The sequence below is a fragment of the Salvelinus alpinus genome, chromosome 22 (genome assembly GCF_045679555.1).
Source record: "Salvelinus alpinus chromosome 22, SLU_Salpinus.1, whole genome shotgun sequence".
NCBI lineage: Eukaryota > Metazoa > Chordata > Actinopteri > Salmoniformes > Salmonidae > Salvelinus > Salvelinus alpinus.
This window is the reverse complement of record NC_092107.1, coordinates 6,663,626-6,682,443: the sequence shown is the minus strand read 5'-3', so window position 1 is coordinate 6,682,443 and position 18,818 is coordinate 6,663,626. Positions and strand designations below refer to the sequence as shown.

The following is an 18,818-nucleotide window of genomic DNA, read 5'->3' as shown; positions in this document are numbered from 1 at the left end:
CTCCCAAACTATTCCTATCTGTCCTATCATAAAAACGATGAAAAAAATATATGTAAGAGGATCGGGATTTTTTTTTTTACAAAAAAAGTTTAGTTTACGACTTTCAACAGATATCTCAGCCAAGCGAATGTTCCTCTGTGTGACCTTAACCAGTCTGAAGTAGCAGTGAAGTACCTTCATATTAGAAAAGGATTCTTCCAATTCATGTTACCATGGAGACAGAGATCTAATGAGTAGATGAGACACTCCAGCAGATCTGTAGGTGTGAAGCTGAGAATATCCATGGAAGTGCAAAAAGATGAATGAAGAACAGTGATATGGTGATATATATGTGAGAAAACGCTCACTGTCTGTTGAAAGGATGGTGATACTGACTTCAAATAATTTATGTTAAAAACATATTATGTTTATTGATTCATGTTGTATAGCCCTCTGGAGCCTGAATGAATGCCAAAAATAAAACACAACATTAGCACTCCGTCAGAATGTATACATGTCTAGTCAATTTGCATAATCAGAATAGCAGAATACAATGCAATACTTCACATGTGAATGCAGTAGTATGTCTTTAAGGTTAACAATGGGATGCTGAGAGTCCCAGTATCTTACCAAGGTGATCTGTTTCACCTTGTCTTGTGTCTCCCACCAGGTGTCTCCCATACATCCCCTGTGTATTTATACCTGCGTTTTCTGTTTGACTGTTGCCAGTTTGCCTTGTCCCGTTCCTCTTTCTTGTTGTTGTTCTAGTCTCCCCGGTTACGACCTGTTTTGCCTATCTTGACCCTGAGCCTGCCTACCGTCTACGTCTGCCAACTATTACCAGGATAACGAACCCCTGCCTGTCCTCGACCTGCCTTTTGCCTGCCCCTGTATATTCAATACATCTCTGAGACTTGAACCATCTGCCTCACGTGTCATCATCCGGGTCTCATCCTGAGATGATAACAACAAAGTGGTAACTCCACCACTTGTTTTGGTAACCGCTGAGGGATGGGCCTAAAGAAGAAAACACTCTCAAATTCATAAACAGAGCTATAAAAAGCCACCTAAAATATGCACAAATGGCTGTATCAATCTCAGATTGCCCTTTAAGGTTAACAATGTGATGCTGGGAGCTGAGTTTGTGTGCAGTGTTACTGACAGTACTGAGTATAGCATCATATGGTAAGAACGTGGGGAATTCCTCACAAAAAGCTAATGAATTGTATGTCACAAGCTCAACTATGTCAACATTCAGTTGTAGGGGAGAGTTGGGTAAGTTGAGCCATTTTTTCCATTCTGTATCACTCTGTAAAGTGAAATATAGTATTATTTCTAGTTACACAATTACAATCACTTTTTTGTCTTTAAATAATTTGAAACATCTTTTAACACAGGCTTAACACCTAATAAACAACATACTTTTAAAAACACTTTTAAAATAGGACAGTCCCTGTTGTCACCTCCTATCCCAGCGATAATGCCTTGGATTACGCATGGGAAGAAAACATTTCAATTTGCTCAACTTGCCATTGGCTCAACATACCCCATGGTCATTGGCTCAACATACCCCATGGTCATTGGCTCAACATACCATGTGGTAATTGGCTCAAATTACCACAAGGAAAACATTTTGACTATTAGCCCACACAGCTACTAGGATACACTTAACCTCAAATGATGTATAGAACAATCTTACAATTATCTACTTTGGTTTAGATACAAGCATCATGAAACCTCCAACACAATGAATTAATTTGACTTGGTCAAAAGTAGTGCACTATATAGGAAATAGGGTGCCATTTGGGACATACCCGAGATTATAGACTAGACAGCATCATTCAAACTAGTTTTGAATAATTCGCCATGGTGTGACATTGTACAGATCTACCTGTAAGAATCATTAGGGTTTTCCGTTCTGCATTATGACAAGGGATGGTTGTGAAATAGCAGGGGGCTGACTGGAGGAGGCAGCAGAGACAGGGCCTGTTAATAAAATACTGATAGTTCTATCACGTCTAGGGATACAAAACTCAGGTAACTTTCCCCAAATTCCCAGGTTTTCCAGACATCCTGGTCGGAAAATGACGTCTTACAGTATATGCTTGATCCATATGACACCCTATGTCCCCTGGTTCCAGAACCCTATTTCCCCTGGTTCCAGAGCCCTATGTCCCCTGGTTCCAGAGCCATATTTCCCCTGGTTCCAGAGCCCTATGTCCCCTGGTTCCAGAGCCCTATGTCCCCTGGTTCCAGAACCCTATTTCCCCTGGTTCCAGAGCCCTATGTCCCCTGGTTCCAGAGCCCTATTTCCCCTGGTTCCAGAGCCCTATGTCCCCTGGTTCCAGAGCCCTATGTCCCCTGGTTCCAGAGCCCTATGTCCCCTGGTTCCAGAGCCCTATGTCCCCTGGTTCCAGAGCCCTATTTCCCCTGGTTCCAGAGCCCTATGTCCCCTGGTTCCAGAGCCCTATGTCCCCTGGTTCCAGAGCCCTATGTCCCCTGGTTCCAGAGCCCTATGTCCCCTGGTTCCAGAGCCCTATGTCCCCTGGTTCCAGAGCCCTATGTCCCCTGGTCAAATGTAGTACACTATATAGAGAATAGGGCGCTATTTGGTACACAAACCAAGAAACAGACTTCTAGTCTCCAGGTCTCCAGGTTATACGTTCTAGACCAGAATATATTAGTCTGAGAGCTGAATTGGTTCTGGAGTCGCAAGACAAGTTACTACACAGGCCTCCATGAAGACGTATCATAATGATACATTCAAATCGCTTGTGGTCTTTTGAACAGTATTCACTCTATAGTCCTTCTACGTAGCAGTCTCATCCTCAACAGTCTGCTTTAACATGGACCCTTCTCTCTTCACTCTCCCCTCTCTTCGTTTTCTTCCTTCTCTGTACACGTCCTCTCCCTCGCTCCACCCTGCTCCTCCTTCTCTCCATCACAGTCCAGCTCCTCCAGGTCAGCCTCCCCCATCTCCTCAGACACAGAGTAGAGCTCAAAGTCACAGATGTCTTTCCTGGCCAGTCCGTCTTTGATGGAGGGAGTGGAGGAGGGAGAGGAGATGGAAGTGGAAGAGGTGGTGATGGAGGAGGTGTCAGTGGAGGTCCAAGAGGGTACCACAGAGCCGTTGACCAGTCGGTTCAAGCCCTGAGAGGTGGAAGGGGATGTGGACGAGGAGGTGGAGGAAGGGGCTGCCCTCTGCTGGAGCATGGATGTGGTGACGTGAAACATGTTGGTCTTAAGCGTGGCCGGGGGGAACTTGGGGGAGTACTTGAAGGAGTGGTCAGGGTAGACCAGACTGGAGGCCCCTGCCCCTTCACTGGGTTTACTTCCTGCTATAGCCATGCCCCCACCTCCAGGCCCCACCTTCCCCTTCATCATCCCTAGGACCTCATACCTAAAGCTGGAGATGTCCTGCTTCAGCTCCTGGGGAAAGAAACATACACACATACAACTTTTTATCTATTTATGACATTTACAGTGGACAGTGCACGTCAATTATCATTCATTGCCGGAGATAGAAACAATGCTTATTTTTCGTTTGTAGTCCCTGTCTGGTGCTGAACTCAGATTTTTTTTTAAAGAAATGTGGAATGTCAGAGGAAACCAAACCTTACCTTAAAGTTCTCCTCAGTCAATCCTTCCTCTGTCTTGGCATCTCTGATCATGGCTGCTACATATCTCTTCACCAGGTTCCTCAAAACCTCCTGAAAACAACACAGTCCACAGGTTGATAGAATCATATCAAATACATCCGCTCCTGGGTTACTAACACCTTCTGTAGAGAAAATGGAAAACATAATCCTTAGAGTGGACAGGTACAGGGATGCGTCCCAAATGGCATCCTATTCGCTATATGCTGTAGTACACTACTTTTGACCGGGGCCATAGAGCTCTACTTTTGACCGGGGCCATAGAGCTCTACTTTTGACCGTGGCCATAGAGCTCTACTTTTGACTGAGCCATAGAGCTCTACTTTGGACCGGGACCATAGAGCTCTACTTTTGACCAGGGGCCATAGAGCTCTACTTTTGACCAGGGGCCATAGAGCTCTACTTTTTGATCGAGTTATAGAGCTCTACTTTTTGACCAGGGCCATAGAGCTCTACTTTTGACCAGGGGCCATAGAGCTCTACTTTTGACCGGGGCCATAGAGCTCTACTTTTTGATCAAGCCATAGAGCTCTACTTTTTGACCGGGGCCATAGAGCTCTACCTTTGACCGGGGCCATAGAGCTCTACTTTTTGATCGAGTTATAGAGCTCTACTTTTTGACCAGGGCCATAGAGTTCTACTTTTTGACCGGGGCCATAGAGCTCTACCTTTGACCGGGGCCATAGAGCTTTACTTTTGACTGGGACCATAGAGCTCTACTTTTGACCAGGGGCCATAGAGCTCTACCTTTGACCGGGGGCCATAGAGCTCTACTTTTGACCGGGACCATAGAGCTCTACTTTTGAGCGGAGCCATAGAGCTCTACCTTTGACCGGGGGCCATAGAGCTCTACTTTTGACCGGGACCATAGAGCTCTACTTTTGACCAGGGGCCATAGAGCTCTACCTTTGACCGGGGGCCATAGAGTTCTACTTTTGACCGGGACCATAGAGCTCTACTTTTGACCAGGGGCCATAGAGCTCTACTTTTTGACCGGGACTCTGGTCAAAAGTAGTGCATTATATAGAGAATAGGGTGCCATTTGGGAAAAAATCGAGTTCAAAATATGTGCATCAACAGAATAAAAAACATTGAAAACTGACACATAATGAATGAGAAATAATCAATCTAAATATAAACATAAATACCTGATACTGGTGGTTTATTCTTACGTTTATAGCAGCCCGTCTCTACAAAAGAGGAACATTAACTTACTCCAAAAGCACACCAGGCAGCATGACTAATCAGTTCATGTGATTTCCTTCTTGGTGGAGAGTTGGCCAGCTAGCTCTGTCATCACCTGCCCATTCTCTGTTAAAGGGATAGTTTGGGAGTTGGGGAATGAAACCCTTTATCTTTTTCTCCAGAGTCAGATGAACTCGTGGATACCATTTTAATGTCTCTGGATCCAGTATGAAGGAAGGTAGAGGTTGTTTTGTGAGCCAATGCTAACTAACTGTACGTGAAGACTTCCAGTCTTTGCAGTATTCTTTTTCGCTAAACTAGCGCATATACTAGTTAGCATTGGCTTGCGAAAGTACCAGTAACTCCCTTCATACTGGATGCAGAGACATAAAAATTGTTAATTGCCCAAATCCCGAACTATCCCTTTAACTTCTAACTGCTGATGCTATCAGAACAGTTATGTCTCATGACGCATGTCTAACCATTCTGGGAAGAACAGATCATTTCATTCATGATAATTTGTTGAGAACAACCTTCTGAGGCCAGAGGAGAAGAGAAGAAGTGGAAGATTCAACTGTGAACTGTTCAGTAGAGTTGCAGAATTCCGGTAACTTTCCCCAAATTCCCAGGTCTTCCAGAAATCCCAGTTGGAAGATTCCCAGAATTAGAGGGAATAAACAAGAAATCCAGGAAATCTAACCAGGATTTCTGGAAAACCTGGGAATTTGGGGGAAATTACTGACATTTTACAACCCTACTGTTCAGTACAATTATTGTTGATGTAGACTAGAGACTTCATCCTCACCCCTATGGTTCCAAATGTTTCTGTTTTCTTGGCCCTGGTGATCTTGAAGATGTGTTTCCTGATCCAGCAGATGAAGTACCAGATTGACTTGGGGCTAGGGATGATGTTGAATGGAGAAGGCAGAGTCCCTCCCTCTTCAAAGTAACTCATCCACAACTTGGTTCTTGCAAACTTCCACTCAATGTCTGCATGATCCTGAACAGAAACAACACATGCTAAGCATCTGAACAAGTGATATGAACAAAACTGTGTGATATAAAATGACCACAGACAGGTTGTTGGGCTCACAAACAAGTGAATGAATGAAATGATTTTGCTTTCCAGTGATAGCGTAAGACTCACAGCGATGTGTTGGTAGCAGTTGTCTATCATGGCTAGTGTTAGCGTTAGGGTTTTCACTCACAGCGATGTGTTGGTAGGAGTTGTTCATCATGGCGATCAGCATGTTGAGTAGAACCACCAGAGAGATGACGTTATAGGTTCCGAACATGGTGGCCCCTACAAACTCTGTGAACTGGTGGTCTGCCTCCACGTTGGTCACATACAGACTGATCAACCCAAAGACAGACCAGAACAAAGACTGGAGTGTCTCAAACAACCTAGAGGAGAAAGAGACAGAGATGAGAGAGCGAGAGATGAGAGAGGGAGCGATAAAGGGATGAAAGAGAGAGCAAGAGAAAGGGATGAAAGAGAGAGAGACAGATGAAAGAGAGAGTGAGTGAGAGAGAGAGAGAGAGAGAGAGAGAGAGAGAGAGAGAGAGAGAGAGAGAGAGAGAGAGAGAGAGAGAGAGAGAGAGAAAGGGATGCAAGAGAGAGGGGGTTATATTTCTAAATATATAAGGTAAGCAGGATCTACAAGAATAGTCAAGATATCACAAAAGGCTGCCATTCCAGTTTTGCCCTAATCCAGCCAATTGGCAAAACATACATATCCATCAAAATAAATTAAAATGTAAGGTTGCAAAATTCCAGTAACTTTCCCCAAATTCCAGAAATTCCTGGTTTTCCTGCTAATTGCCTCCTGATTCCGGGCATTTTGGGAAAGTTAACAGCATTTTTTAACCCTACCAGAACTACAAACGAACACATTATAATGCATGGTCTTTACGAACGTTGAGAAAGCGTTGTTCTGTGTTTCGCAGCGGATGCCCTTGCATCCCTTCAGTCCCTCGTCTGTCTCGTAGTAGAAGTAGAGCTGGTTGAGCCCGTTAGCGAAGGCCAGGAGCACCAGGCAGTAGATAAACAGGAACTTAAGGATGTCCAGCAGCATCCTGCCCAGAGAGATCTGGAATAATGAGGATTATCGTCATATTCATCATCATAATCATCATCATAAACGAGAACATTTCATATAATAAATTGCAGCTCAGTGCTTTACAGATCAGTATGTATCAATATTCTCAGAGTAGGAATACTGATCTAGGATCAGGTCCCCCCCCTGACCATGTAATATTATTAATTGTGAATTAAAAGGAAAAACTGATCCTAAATCAGCAGTCCTACTCTAAGATGCTTAATACATACTGCTCCTGGACATAACGACAGAAACATAGTATTAAATGACAAATCATGTAAATGTAGTATGATAATCCTGACCTGTAGAGGTCCCAGGTGGGAGTTAGCTGTAAACAGAGAGATGAGGCGGAGGGAGCTGAAGATGTTAGCGATGGCAAACACAGCCTCTGCTACCAAGGTAGGATGCCACATCTGCCATTCGTTCCTGGCCCTGAAGCCACTGTACTGTGGGAGAGAGGGAGAGACAGAGGGGACAGGTCAGTCTACTGTGGGAGAGAGGGAGACAGAGGGGAGAGGTCAGTCTACTGTGGGAGAGAGGGAGAGACAGAGAGGGGAGAGGTCAGTCTACTGTGGGACAGAGGGAGAGACAGAGAGGGGAGAGGTCAAACTCTACTGTGGGAGAAGGGGGTGAGACAGCGAGGCGGCATTACATAGTAAGTCCAATAGGCCTTCTCCACCGGACAACTTTTGACGAGCGTGAGGCGCTCCTATTCATTTAAATGAAGCCTGAGTGTAAGGTGGTTGTATTTTCAAGAATTCGTCAACGATTTATTCTAGCGTATTTCATATTATCTAGTACACAACAACCATCATACAGTACCTTGACATAGGCAACGATCTTCAGAGAAATGGTAGCCAGGTACAGAGCGTTCATAACAAAGTCCATGAGGTTCCACCAGTCATGGATATAGTCCTGGAACCCTCCATCCCACATCTGTTTAATCTCTGTCCAGATGAAGCCTATAGGACAGAGAACAGACCAGCAGGGTTAATTATGTTCCAAATGGCATCCTATCCATTGCAAAGAGCATTACTTTAGACCAGAGCCCTATGTAACTCACCCTATTCCCTACATAGTGCACTACTTTTGACGAGGGCCTATTGAGGCCTGGTCTAAAGTAGTGATCTAAATAGGGAATATGGTGCCATTTGGAATGCAGTTCTAGTAACTCTAGGGTTAAGGTTGTCATGTCTCTCTCACTTCTCTGATCTATGGCCACATTCCTCAGGTGAAGAGGGAGTGTTATAATCAAATTAGATCAAATTGTATTTGTCACATGCGCCGAATACAACAGGTGTAGACCTAACCGTGAAATACTTGCTTACAAGCCCTTCCCAACGATGCAGAGTTAAAGAATTATAATAAAAAGAAAAGACAAAAGAATGGAGCTACTGTATATACAGAGTACCAGTACCAGATCAATGTGCAGGGGGAAGAGATATTTCAGGTAGATATGTACATGAAGGCCGGCTAAAGTGACTCTGTATGCATGTATGTGAGTATATGTAGGATCTTAATTTGATCACTTTTATGTTGGTGAGAATTTTCCTGCATAGCAGGAAATGCAATCTTGTAATGTATTTGAGTTTTAAAAAGGCTTCTAAAGTTTGTAATTTCAGACTTGATTTACACTACCGAAAAATATATCAACCCCTACCAAAATGTCCATTAATTATAATCCATATAATCATTTACATTTCCTGTTGCTGCAGGATTATTTTCCTGCTGTAGTAAACTGGCTCAAATTAAGATCCTACATCTCTCTGTGTGTGTGTGTGTGTGTGTGTGTGTGTGTGTGTGTGTGTGTGTGTGTGTGTGTGTGTGTGTGTGTGTGTGTGTGTGTGTGTGCGTGCGTGCGTGTGTGTGTGTGTGTGTGCATATGTAGTGTATCTGAATGTGTATGGGTTTTGTGTGAGAGTGTTGTTCTAGTTTGTGTGTGAGCGTGCATAGAGTCAGTGCAAGATAGGGTCAGTGTAAGTAGTCCGGGTAACCATTAATTAACTAATTAGCAGTCAGGCTTGGGGTAGAAGCGGTCTCGGAGCCTGTTAGTCCAAGAGCCGACGTTCCGGTACCATTTGCTGGACGGTAGCAGAGTGAACTATGGCTAGGGTGGTTGCAGTCTTTGGGAATTATTCGGGCCTTCCTCTGACACCGCCTGATAGAGGTCCTGGATTGCAGGGAGCTTGGCCTCAGTGACGTACTGGGCTGACCACACCACCCTCTGTAGCGCTTTGCAATTGAGGGTGGCGCATTTGCCATATCAGGCGGTGATACAGGACAGGTAGACAGGTATGAACAGGTAGACAGGTAGCAAGCCCATGCATCCTGCCATGCGGTTGCACTGAACAGAACACCGTAATGGGAGTAACATAGGAAAGACACGGGCTGGGTTGTCTTACAATACAGTGTGCGTACAATGCATGAAAACCAGCTGTAAAAGGTAGATAGAGTATTTGGCTGAAACACAAGCTTGGATTCTACCCCGTCCTGTCAGAATTGTCATCAACTAACATCATTAACACCAATAGCAGTCTACGTGGTATGTCTCGAATGACGCTCTATTATCAGCTGACCTTCTGTGGAGTTGACATCGTGTTATGTATCACTTTGGAGGGAGCAGCATGTGTCCGGGTCTTTCCTTTCTTGACCAACCATGTTGTGCACCTCTTCACGCGCACACACACACACTCTTACCCAGTACCCAGGGCAGTATCATCCATTCCACCACAGTAGGAGTCGGCCCCTGTCTGTTAGGGTCTGTAGAGACGATGTGCTGGGAGGCCAGCAGCAGCAGGAACAGGAAGGTGAGATATGACGTTGTGTGGCAGATAAACTTGATGAAGGGCTTCCTAATGATGTAGAAGAAGATTACTTTATTGTCCATTAGGTCTAACATAAATTCAACTTCAGCTTCCTGACAGATTTTTCCCATCAGACCAGGGATTCAAACTGGCAACACTCCAGTTGCTGGCCTGCCTCTCTAATGTCTAGGCTACTTGCCTGATGAAGTGTCCATAGCGGCTCTTAGGAGATACCAGGTAGCAGAGGGAGAAGAGGGGGAAGAGGAGGCCGATGAAGACACAGGTTAGGAACTTCCCTGCCCAGTGACGACGCCTCCATCCAGGGAACTCATCGTACCAACGAGACGCAAGCAGCTGCTGACAGTTGGGCTGGGCTACAAACTGGAGGAGGGAGATTGAGGGAGGGAGGAGGGGAGGGGAGGGGAGGAAAGGAGAGAGAGAGAGAGAGAGAGGGATGAGAAAGAGGAGCGAGAGAGGGGGTATGAAGGGGGAGGGAGGGAGGGAGGGATAGAAAGAGAGAGTGAGTCAGCCTTTATGATACATTACTGATTAGTTGTTAATGGAGACCTGTGTGTCTAATGCAACTTCACAATGTTTAATATTCTTTCTCACTTGCTTTCCACACCACATTGACAAACAACTGACACGAAAACAGGCACATCTTAACAAGCCTTGGCAGTTGGGTACAGCATACAGCATACTGACAGCAGTAAACATACTCAGCTAATGGAGGAGGTCAATTGACGTCCCAGATTACATTATGTGTGCATCCTGTTTAGTCTGGTTTAGTCCAGCAGCACCTCCAGCTGTTAATGACCTTAATGTGCCTGATCATTCTGATGAGTGTTACCAGCTGTTCTTGGCCTGGTCCCAAGTGTCCCTGCCTGGCATCTCTGTTCCTCTCTAATATCCTCCTCACACACTGTACTGCGCTGTGTTGGATACTTTCTCTTCATATTGTCCTTGTCAGCACAGTTCCAGGAACTGTGGTGGGTGTGTAACCAGACCATTACAGTTCGGCTCAATTAGGCTCAGTAGTGTGAAAATGGTATTTCTCTCAGATCTGCCTCTGCTTACAAGGTTTGATAAGGAACACTCTATCCGTCTCAGGCACTATCTAAAACACTCTCTGTCTCAGGCGCTCTCTGACTGATGACCTCACTAACGACCTCATCCCCCACAATGCCCTGCTCTAAGTGATGGGGATCCATTTGTTTGTAATTGTTCGTAATTCCATTAGACTGAGATTAACCTTACGTCACACAGAGCAGCGCAAATGTTCAGCAGATGGTTCTATCAAATCTGACAGAGACAAAAACATAATGATGTTTAATGAGGAACATATTTGACAGACAGGCACTCTTTCAAACAGGAACATGGAGTTCTTTATAAATGTCTCTCTATGGATTCTTATCTCTGTTCTATCCCTAACCTTAAAGCGATATAGCATGTTGTGTATTTTCAGTAGTGTCATACTGTAAATGTCCGTCTCATGGAAAGGGTTTAAAGTATTAAGCAAAGAATTTGTGTTTTTTCTGCAGTTCTCAGTCCTCTTCACTCTCAACGTGAAAACAGATGCAGTATCCCATTCTACTCAGGAGGGGGCAACATTTCACAACTTCCATTTCATAACTGTACTGTACATGCTCATCTACAGTAAGTCTAGCAGCAACCAACCATAAACCAAAAATTCACAATACACTGCTGTACACTTAACATGAGACAATATTCCCACAAACTACTGACGGCATACCAGCCATGATAAGACCACAAATAGGGAATAGGGTGCCATATGCAATGTAGCCAAGGTTGTTGTTGTCCTGTGTAACATGTTGCTTTCTGTGTAATGTAGATGTATTGTGAGTCAGTATTCCAAGGAAACATTCAGTCAGAGCATTATCGTATTTGTAGCATCATTATTGCTGTATCATTATGTTTCATTATGTTCCCATCAAGGGACTGGACAGCAGACTGAGACATACACTATACAGCACATTCGTATTTGTAGCATCATTATTGCTGTATCATTATGTTTCATTATGTTCCCATCAAGGGACTGGACAGCAGACTGAGACATACAGTGCATTCGGAAAGTGTTCAGACCCCTTGACTTTTTCCACATTTTGTTACGTTACAGCCTTATTCTAAAATGTATTAAATCACTTTTTTTCCCGCATCAATCTACACACAATACCCCATAATGACAAAGCATAAACACATTTTTTGAAATGTTTGCCAAATGTATAAAAAATAAAACACTGAAATATCACATTTACTTAAGTATTCAGACCATTTACTTTGTTGAAGCACCTTTGACAGCGATTACTGTCTCGAGTCTTCTTGGGTATGACGCTACAAGCTTGGAACACCTGTTTGGGGAGTTTCTCCCATTCCTCTCTTCAGATCCTCTCAACCTCTGTTAGGTTGGATGGGGAGTGTTGCTGCACAGCTATTTTCAGGTCTCTCCAGAGATTCGGTTCAAGTCCGGGCTCTGGCTGGGCCACTCAAGGACATTCAGAGATTTGTCCCAAAGCCACTCCTGCATTGTCTTGGCTGTGTGCTTAGTGTCTTTGTCCTATTGGAAGGTGAGCCTTTACCCCAGTCTGAACTCTTGAGCAGGTTTACATCAACGATCTCTTTGTACTTTGCTCCGTTCATCTTTGCCTCGATCCTGACTAGTCTCCCAGTCCCTGCCGCTGAAAAACATCCTCACAGCATGATGCTGCCACCACCATACTTCACCGTCGGCATGATGCCAGATATTTCCTCCAGACGTGACGCTTGGCATTCAGGCCAAAGAGTTCAATCTTGGTTTCATCAGACCAGAGAATCTTTATTCTCGTGGTCTGAGAGTTATTAGGTGCCTTTTGCAAATTACACGCATGCGGTCAGGTGCCTTTTACTGAGGAGTGGCTTCCGTCTGGCCACTCTACCATAAAGGCCTGATTGGTGGAGTGCTAAAGAGATGGTTGTCCTTCTGGAATTTTCTCCCATCTCCACAGAGGTACTCTGGAGCTCTATCAGAGTGACCATCGGGTTCTTGGTCACCTCCCTGACCAAGGCCCTTCTCCCTCTAATGCTCAGTTTGGCCGGGCGGCCAGCTCTAGGAAGAGTCTTGGTGGTTCCAAACGTCTTCCATTTAAGAATGAGGGAGGCCACTGTGTTCTTGGGGACCTTCAATGCTGCAGAATTTTTTTGGTAACCTTCCCCAGATCTATGCCTCGATACAATCCTGCCTCGGAGCTCTACTGATAATTCCTTCGACCTCATGGCTTGGTTTTTGCTCTGACATGGGACCTTATATAACTGTGGGACCTTATATAGACAGGTGTGTGCCTTTCCAAATCATATCCAATCAATTGAATTTACAACATGTGGACTCCAATCAAGTTGTAGAAACATCTCGAGGATCATCAATGGAAACAGGATGCACCCGAGCTCAATTTTGAGTCTCATAGCAAAGGGTCTGAATACTTATGTAAATAAGGTATTTATGTTTCCATTGAATGCAAACTCCATAGACAAACATTGGCAGTAGAATGGCCTTACTGAAGAGCTCAGTGACTTTCAAAGTGGCACCTTCATAGGATGCCACCTTTCCAACAAGTCAGTTCATCAAATTATTGCCTTGCTAGAGCTGCCCCGGTCAACTGTAAGTGCTGTTATTGTGAAGTGGTAACGTATTGTGAAGCAACAATGGCTCATCCACGAAGTGGTAGGCCACACAAGCTCACAGAACAGGACCGCAGAGTGCTGAAGAACGTAGCTTTTTAAAAATCGTATGTCACGGTTGCAACACACACTACCGAGTTCCAAACTGCATCTGGAAACAACGTCAGCACTTAAACTGCTCGTCAGGAGCTTCATGAAATGGGTTTCCATGGCAGAGTAGCCGCACACGAGCCTAGGATCATCATGTGCAATCCTAAGCGTCAGCTGGAGTGGTGTAAAGCTCACCGCCATTGGACTCTGGAGCAGTGGAAATGTGTTCTCTGGTGTGATGAATCACGCTTCACTATCTGGGAGTCCGACGGACCAATCTGGGTTTGGCGAATGCCAGGAGAACGCTACCTTCCCAAATGCAGAGTACCAACTGTAAAGTTTGGTGGAGGAAGAATAATGGTCTGGGGCTAATTTTTCATGGTTCGGCTAGGCCCCTTAGTTCCAGTGAAGGGAAATCTTAACGCTACAGCATACAATGACATTCTAGACAATTCTGTGCTTCCAACTTACTGCCAAAAGTTTGGGGAAGGACCTTTACTGTTTCAGCATGACAATGCCCCCGTGCACAAAGCGAGATCCATATAGAAATGGTTTGTTGAGATCGGTGTGGAAGAACTTGACTGGCCTGCACAGAGCCCTGACCTCAACCCCATCGAACACCTTTGGGATGAATTGGAATGCAGACTGCGAGCCATGTCTAATCGCCCAACATCAGCGCCCAACCTCACTAATGCTCTTGTGGCTGAATGGACGCAAATCCCTGCAGCAATGTTCAAACATTAGTGGAAAGCTTTCCCAAAAGAGTAGAGGCTGTTATAGCAACAAACAGGGGACCAACTCTATATGAATGCCCATGATTTTGGAATGAGATGTTCGACGAGCAGGTTTTGGTCATGTTGTGTAGCTCCAGTAATGTGTTGTTTTACTAAGGAAGGATGCCATTTTCAGACACAGCCTGGTGATTACCACAGAATTACAACTCCCATAGGAAGTCTCCACCCAAATCCGGCAATCTACTACTTCTCAATCCTATTTTAAAGATAACAGCAGACGTTAGCTTCATGCTTTATCCACTGAAATACAACATGTAAAACCCTCAGCTGTACATTGGGAGGGAGAGTCACCTGGCCAAGCTTCAACAAGCAGAAAAATGACAATAAACACATTTTTCTGAGGAAACATTGGTTTTGTCTTACCTCTTTCTGTGTGTATTTGATAGCCAGTTTGAGTCTGGCCAGGTCATTGGTGTTCTCATCCAGTAGAGGGTTAATGTCGTCTCTGTAGTTCAGGATCAGCTCTAGTTCTCTGGAGCTCCTGGTTTGGTCCAACAGGTCCTTGGCAAACTGTTTACACTGCTGAGATAGCTCCTCATACTCCGACATAAACTCATTCTCCACCTGAAACAGTCAGGAACTGTTAGTTAACAGTCAATAAACTAGTTAAAAACTCTTTATAAAGTCTTTATACTGCTAGGACGACTCCTTATAAAGTCTTTATACTGCTAGGACAACTCTTTATAAAGTCTTTATACTGCTAGGACAACTCTTTATAAAGTCTTTATACTGCTAGGACAACTCCTTATAAAGTCTTTATACTGCTAGGACAACTCTTTATAAAGTCTTTATACTGCTAGGACAACTCCTTATAAAGTCTTTATACTGCTAGGACAACTCCTTATAAAGTCTTTATACTGCTAGGACAACTCCTTATAAAGTCTTTATACTGCTAGGACAACTCCTTATAACGTCTTTATACTGCTAGGACAACTCCTTATAAAGTCTTTATACTGCTAGGACAACTCCTTACAAAAGTCTTTATACTGCTAGGACAACTCTTTATAAGGTCTTTATACTGCTAGGACAACTCTTTATAAAGTCTTTATACTGCTAGGACAACTCTTTATAAAGTCTTTATACTGCTAGGACGACTCCTTATAAAGTCTTTATACTGCTAGGACGACTCCTTATAAAGTCTTTATACTGCTAGGACAACTCTTTATAAAGTCTTTATACTGCTAGGACAACTCCTTATAAAGTCTTTATACTGCTAGGACAACTCCTTATAAAGTCTTTATACTGCTAGGACAACTCCTTATAAAGTCTTTATACTGCTAGGACAACTCCTTATAACGTCTTTATACTGCTAGGACAACTCCTTATAAAGTCTTTATACTGCTAGGACAACTCCTTACAAAAGTCTTTATACTGCTAGGACAACTCTTTATAAAGTCTTTATACTGCTAGGACAACTCTTTATAAAGTCTTTATACTGCTAGGACAACTCTTTATAAAGTCTTTATACTGCTAGGACGACTCCTTATAAAGTCTTTATACTGCTAGGACGACTCCTTATAAAGTCTTTATACTGCTAGGACGACTCCTTATAAAGTCTTTATACTGCTAGGACAACTCCTTATAAAGTCTTTATACTGCTAGGACAACTCTTTATAAAGTCTTTATACTGCTAGGACAACTCTTTATAAAGTCTTTATACTGCTAGGACAACTCTTTATAAAGTCTTTATACTGCTAGGACAACTCCTTATAAAGTCTTTATACTGCTAGGACAACTCTTTATAAAGTCTTTATACTGCTAGGACAACTCTTTATAAAGTCTTTATACTGCTAGGACAACTCCTTATAAAGTCTTTATACTGCTAGGACAACTCCTTATAAAGTCTTTATACTGCTAGGACAACTCCTTATAAAGTCTTTATACTGCTGGGACAACTCTTTATAAAGTCTTTATACTGCTAGGACAACTCCTTATAAAGTCTTTATACTGCTAGGACAACTCTTTATAAAGTCTTTATACTGCTAGGACAACTCTTTATAAAGTCTTTATACTGCTAGGACAACTCCTTATAAAGTCTTTATACTGCTAGGACAACTCCTTATAAAGTCTTTATACTGCTAGGACAACTCCTTATAAAGTCTTTATACTGCTAGGACAACTCCTTATAAAGTCTTTATACTGCTAGGACAACTCCTTATAAAGTCTTTATACTGCTAGGACAACTCCTTATAAAGTCTTTATACTGCTAGGACAACTCCTTATAAAGTCTTTATACTGCTAGGACAACTCTTTATAAAGTCTTTATACTGCTAGGACAACTCCTTATAAAGTCTTTATACTGCTAGGACAACTCTTTATAAAGTCTTTATACTGCTAGGACAACTCCTTATACTCCGACTTAAACTCTTTCCCCACCTGAAACAGGAATAAACTGTTAGTTAAAAGTCGAGCACAAATAAACACTGTCATGGAACACCGTCCATCTCCTAAAAGGCAGAAGATGGGCGTCTGTGGCACTCTCTGTGGAAGCCTTATGTTCCAAATAACAATTAAGTATGTACATTAATAGTCCATAAACTGCTTATAAAGTACACTGCTGAGACAACTCCTCACTCTTCTTTGACTCAAACTCATCCTCCAGCTCAATTTAATTAAATTAAATAAACTTAGCAAATATCTGTTAAAACCCCCACCTTGCTGAGTTCTTGTAGTTCCCAGGAGAGCTGGAAAGCTGTGAGGAAAGGGTCTTCACTGGAGAGAGCCAGTAGTGATGGGCTGGCCAGGGCCTTGTAGATGTTGAGACGTGAGCGGGAGTGACGAAGACTATCCACATCAGAGCTGGACACGCACTCCATGCAGTTACAGCGCACCTGGAACACATATGTACTGGAGAGTTAGTGGAGGGAGGGCAGTATTTGTCACGCCCTGGCCATAGAGAGGTTTTTATTCTCTATTTTGGTTAGGCCAGGGTGTGACTAGGGTGGGCATTCTAGTTTCTTTATTTCTATGTTGGTGTGGTTCCCAATCAGAGGCAGCTGTTTATCGTTGTCTCTGATTGGGAATCATATATAAGTTGTCCTTTTTCGTTTTAGGTTTTGTGGGTAGTTGTTTTCTGTTTAGTGTCTGCACCTGACAGGACTGTTTCGGTTTTCCCTCTTTGTTATTTTGTGCGAGTATTTTGAGTAATACATTTATCATGAACACTTACCACGCTGCACTTTGGTCCACTCATTCCGACAAGAGCCGTGACAGTATTGTAACTATCATACTGTACTCAACTATTGTATCATACTGTAGTGTAGTGTAGCCTGCTGTGACTACTGTACTGTACTACATTACGTACTATATCATACTGTAGCATGTAGTATTTTATCATTTACCATAGTACTAAACCATTGTGTAGCATATATCCTGATTCAGACCCACCTCATGTGGCTGGGGCACAGACACCCCCTTCTGCACCAGCAGTTTGATGATCTCATAGTTGTTGGTGTGAGCTGCTAGGATGATGGGTGTGATGTCAGGAGTGAAGTCAGAGAACTGCTTGTCCAATAGGATGGGAGGAACCTGGGGAGAGGGCGGGGAAGAGATACATATGGGTCATAGTCAGATAGGGATGATGATGGGCAAGAGACAAAAGATGTGTTCAATTCAGATATCGATTGAAGAAGGAAAACCGAATTCGACAAAACTGAATTCATAACAACATCATAGTATTATCAATATCAATACTACCATAATGTCTCCTTTATGAACCAATACAATAGAGGTACATGGTTTAGGATTTACTTGAGAAGCGGTGTGTGTGTGTGTGTGTGTGTGTGTGTGTGTGTGTGTGTGTGTGTGTGTGTGTGTGTGTGTGTGTGTGTGTGTGTGTGTGTGTGTGTGTGTGTGTGTGTGTGTGTGTGTGTGTGTGTGTGTTCCTAGGTTCCTGTTTTTCCTAGCCACCATGCTTCTACATATCTGCATAGTTTTTTTCTATGAGGTGTTTGGCTGAGTTTCTGTAAAAGCACTTCATGACATCTGCTTTATAAATCAATTTGATTGACTGATTGACAGGGTTTAATCATTTAATGTGAGTCCCAAATGGCACCATCATATGGCTCTGGTCAAAAGTAGTGCACTATATAGGGAATAGGGTGCCATTTGGCACAGTCTGATTGGTCTCCCTCTGGGAGGAGATGATAAGGAAAGAGGCACTTGAGTGACCACTTCACTTACAGTATGAGGAAATACTAGCTAACAGTATTACATTACTGTTCCCTTTACTGCAACAACTCAGATTTAAGTGATGTTCCCATAAACCACAGGTCTTCTTGTCATTGATTTCTGATGTTCCTGATGGTGTGCGTGCATTCGTGTGTGGTCCAGATAATGTGTTTGCATAACAAAGTGATGTTGAAACAATGACTAGCATCGCTGCCAGTTAGGTCATGTTGTTGAGATGGAGTTTGACCTTACTATCATTATCTCTAAACTCACTCAGAAGAGATGGAGAAAGAGAGGTGGAGATACAGTAGAGATGGAGAAAGAGAGATGGCGAAAGAGAGGTGGAGATACAGTAGAGATGGAGAAAGA

At 43.4% G+C, this 18,818-nt stretch overlaps 1 protein-coding gene across 1 annotated transcript in view; it reads right to left on the bottom strand.

The window, feature by feature from the left end:
* Nucleotides 1-384: 384 nt before the first annotated feature.
* Nucleotides 385-18,818, bottom strand: part of LOC139548875 (short transient receptor potential channel 4-like) — a 31,309-nt gene continuing 12,875 nt past the window's right edge. The window contains exons 4-16 of the mRNA XM_071358789.1: nt 17,667-17,807; nt 16,934-17,110; nt 14,643-14,843; nt 9,919-10,104; nt 9,617-9,767; nt 7,742-7,881; nt 7,222-7,365; nt 6,738-6,910; nt 6,029-6,224; nt 5,626-5,820; nt 4,784-4,825; nt 3,600-3,689; nt 385-3,408 (exon numbers count right to left, since the gene is read on the bottom strand). Of these exons, the coding sequence (XP_071214890.1) occupies nt 2,842-3,408; nt 3,600-3,689; nt 4,784-4,825; nt 5,626-5,820; nt 6,029-6,224; nt 6,738-6,910; nt 7,222-7,365; nt 7,742-7,881; nt 9,617-9,767; nt 9,919-10,104; nt 14,643-14,843; nt 16,934-17,110; nt 17,667-17,807 (2,403 nt within the window). The 3' untranslated portion in view covers nt 385-2,841. The remainder of the gene's footprint in view (nt 3,409-3,599; nt 3,690-4,783; nt 4,826-5,625; nt 5,821-6,028; nt 6,225-6,737; nt 6,911-7,221; nt 7,366-7,741; nt 7,882-9,616; nt 9,768-9,918; nt 10,105-14,642; nt 14,844-16,933; nt 17,111-17,666; nt 17,808-18,818) is intronic.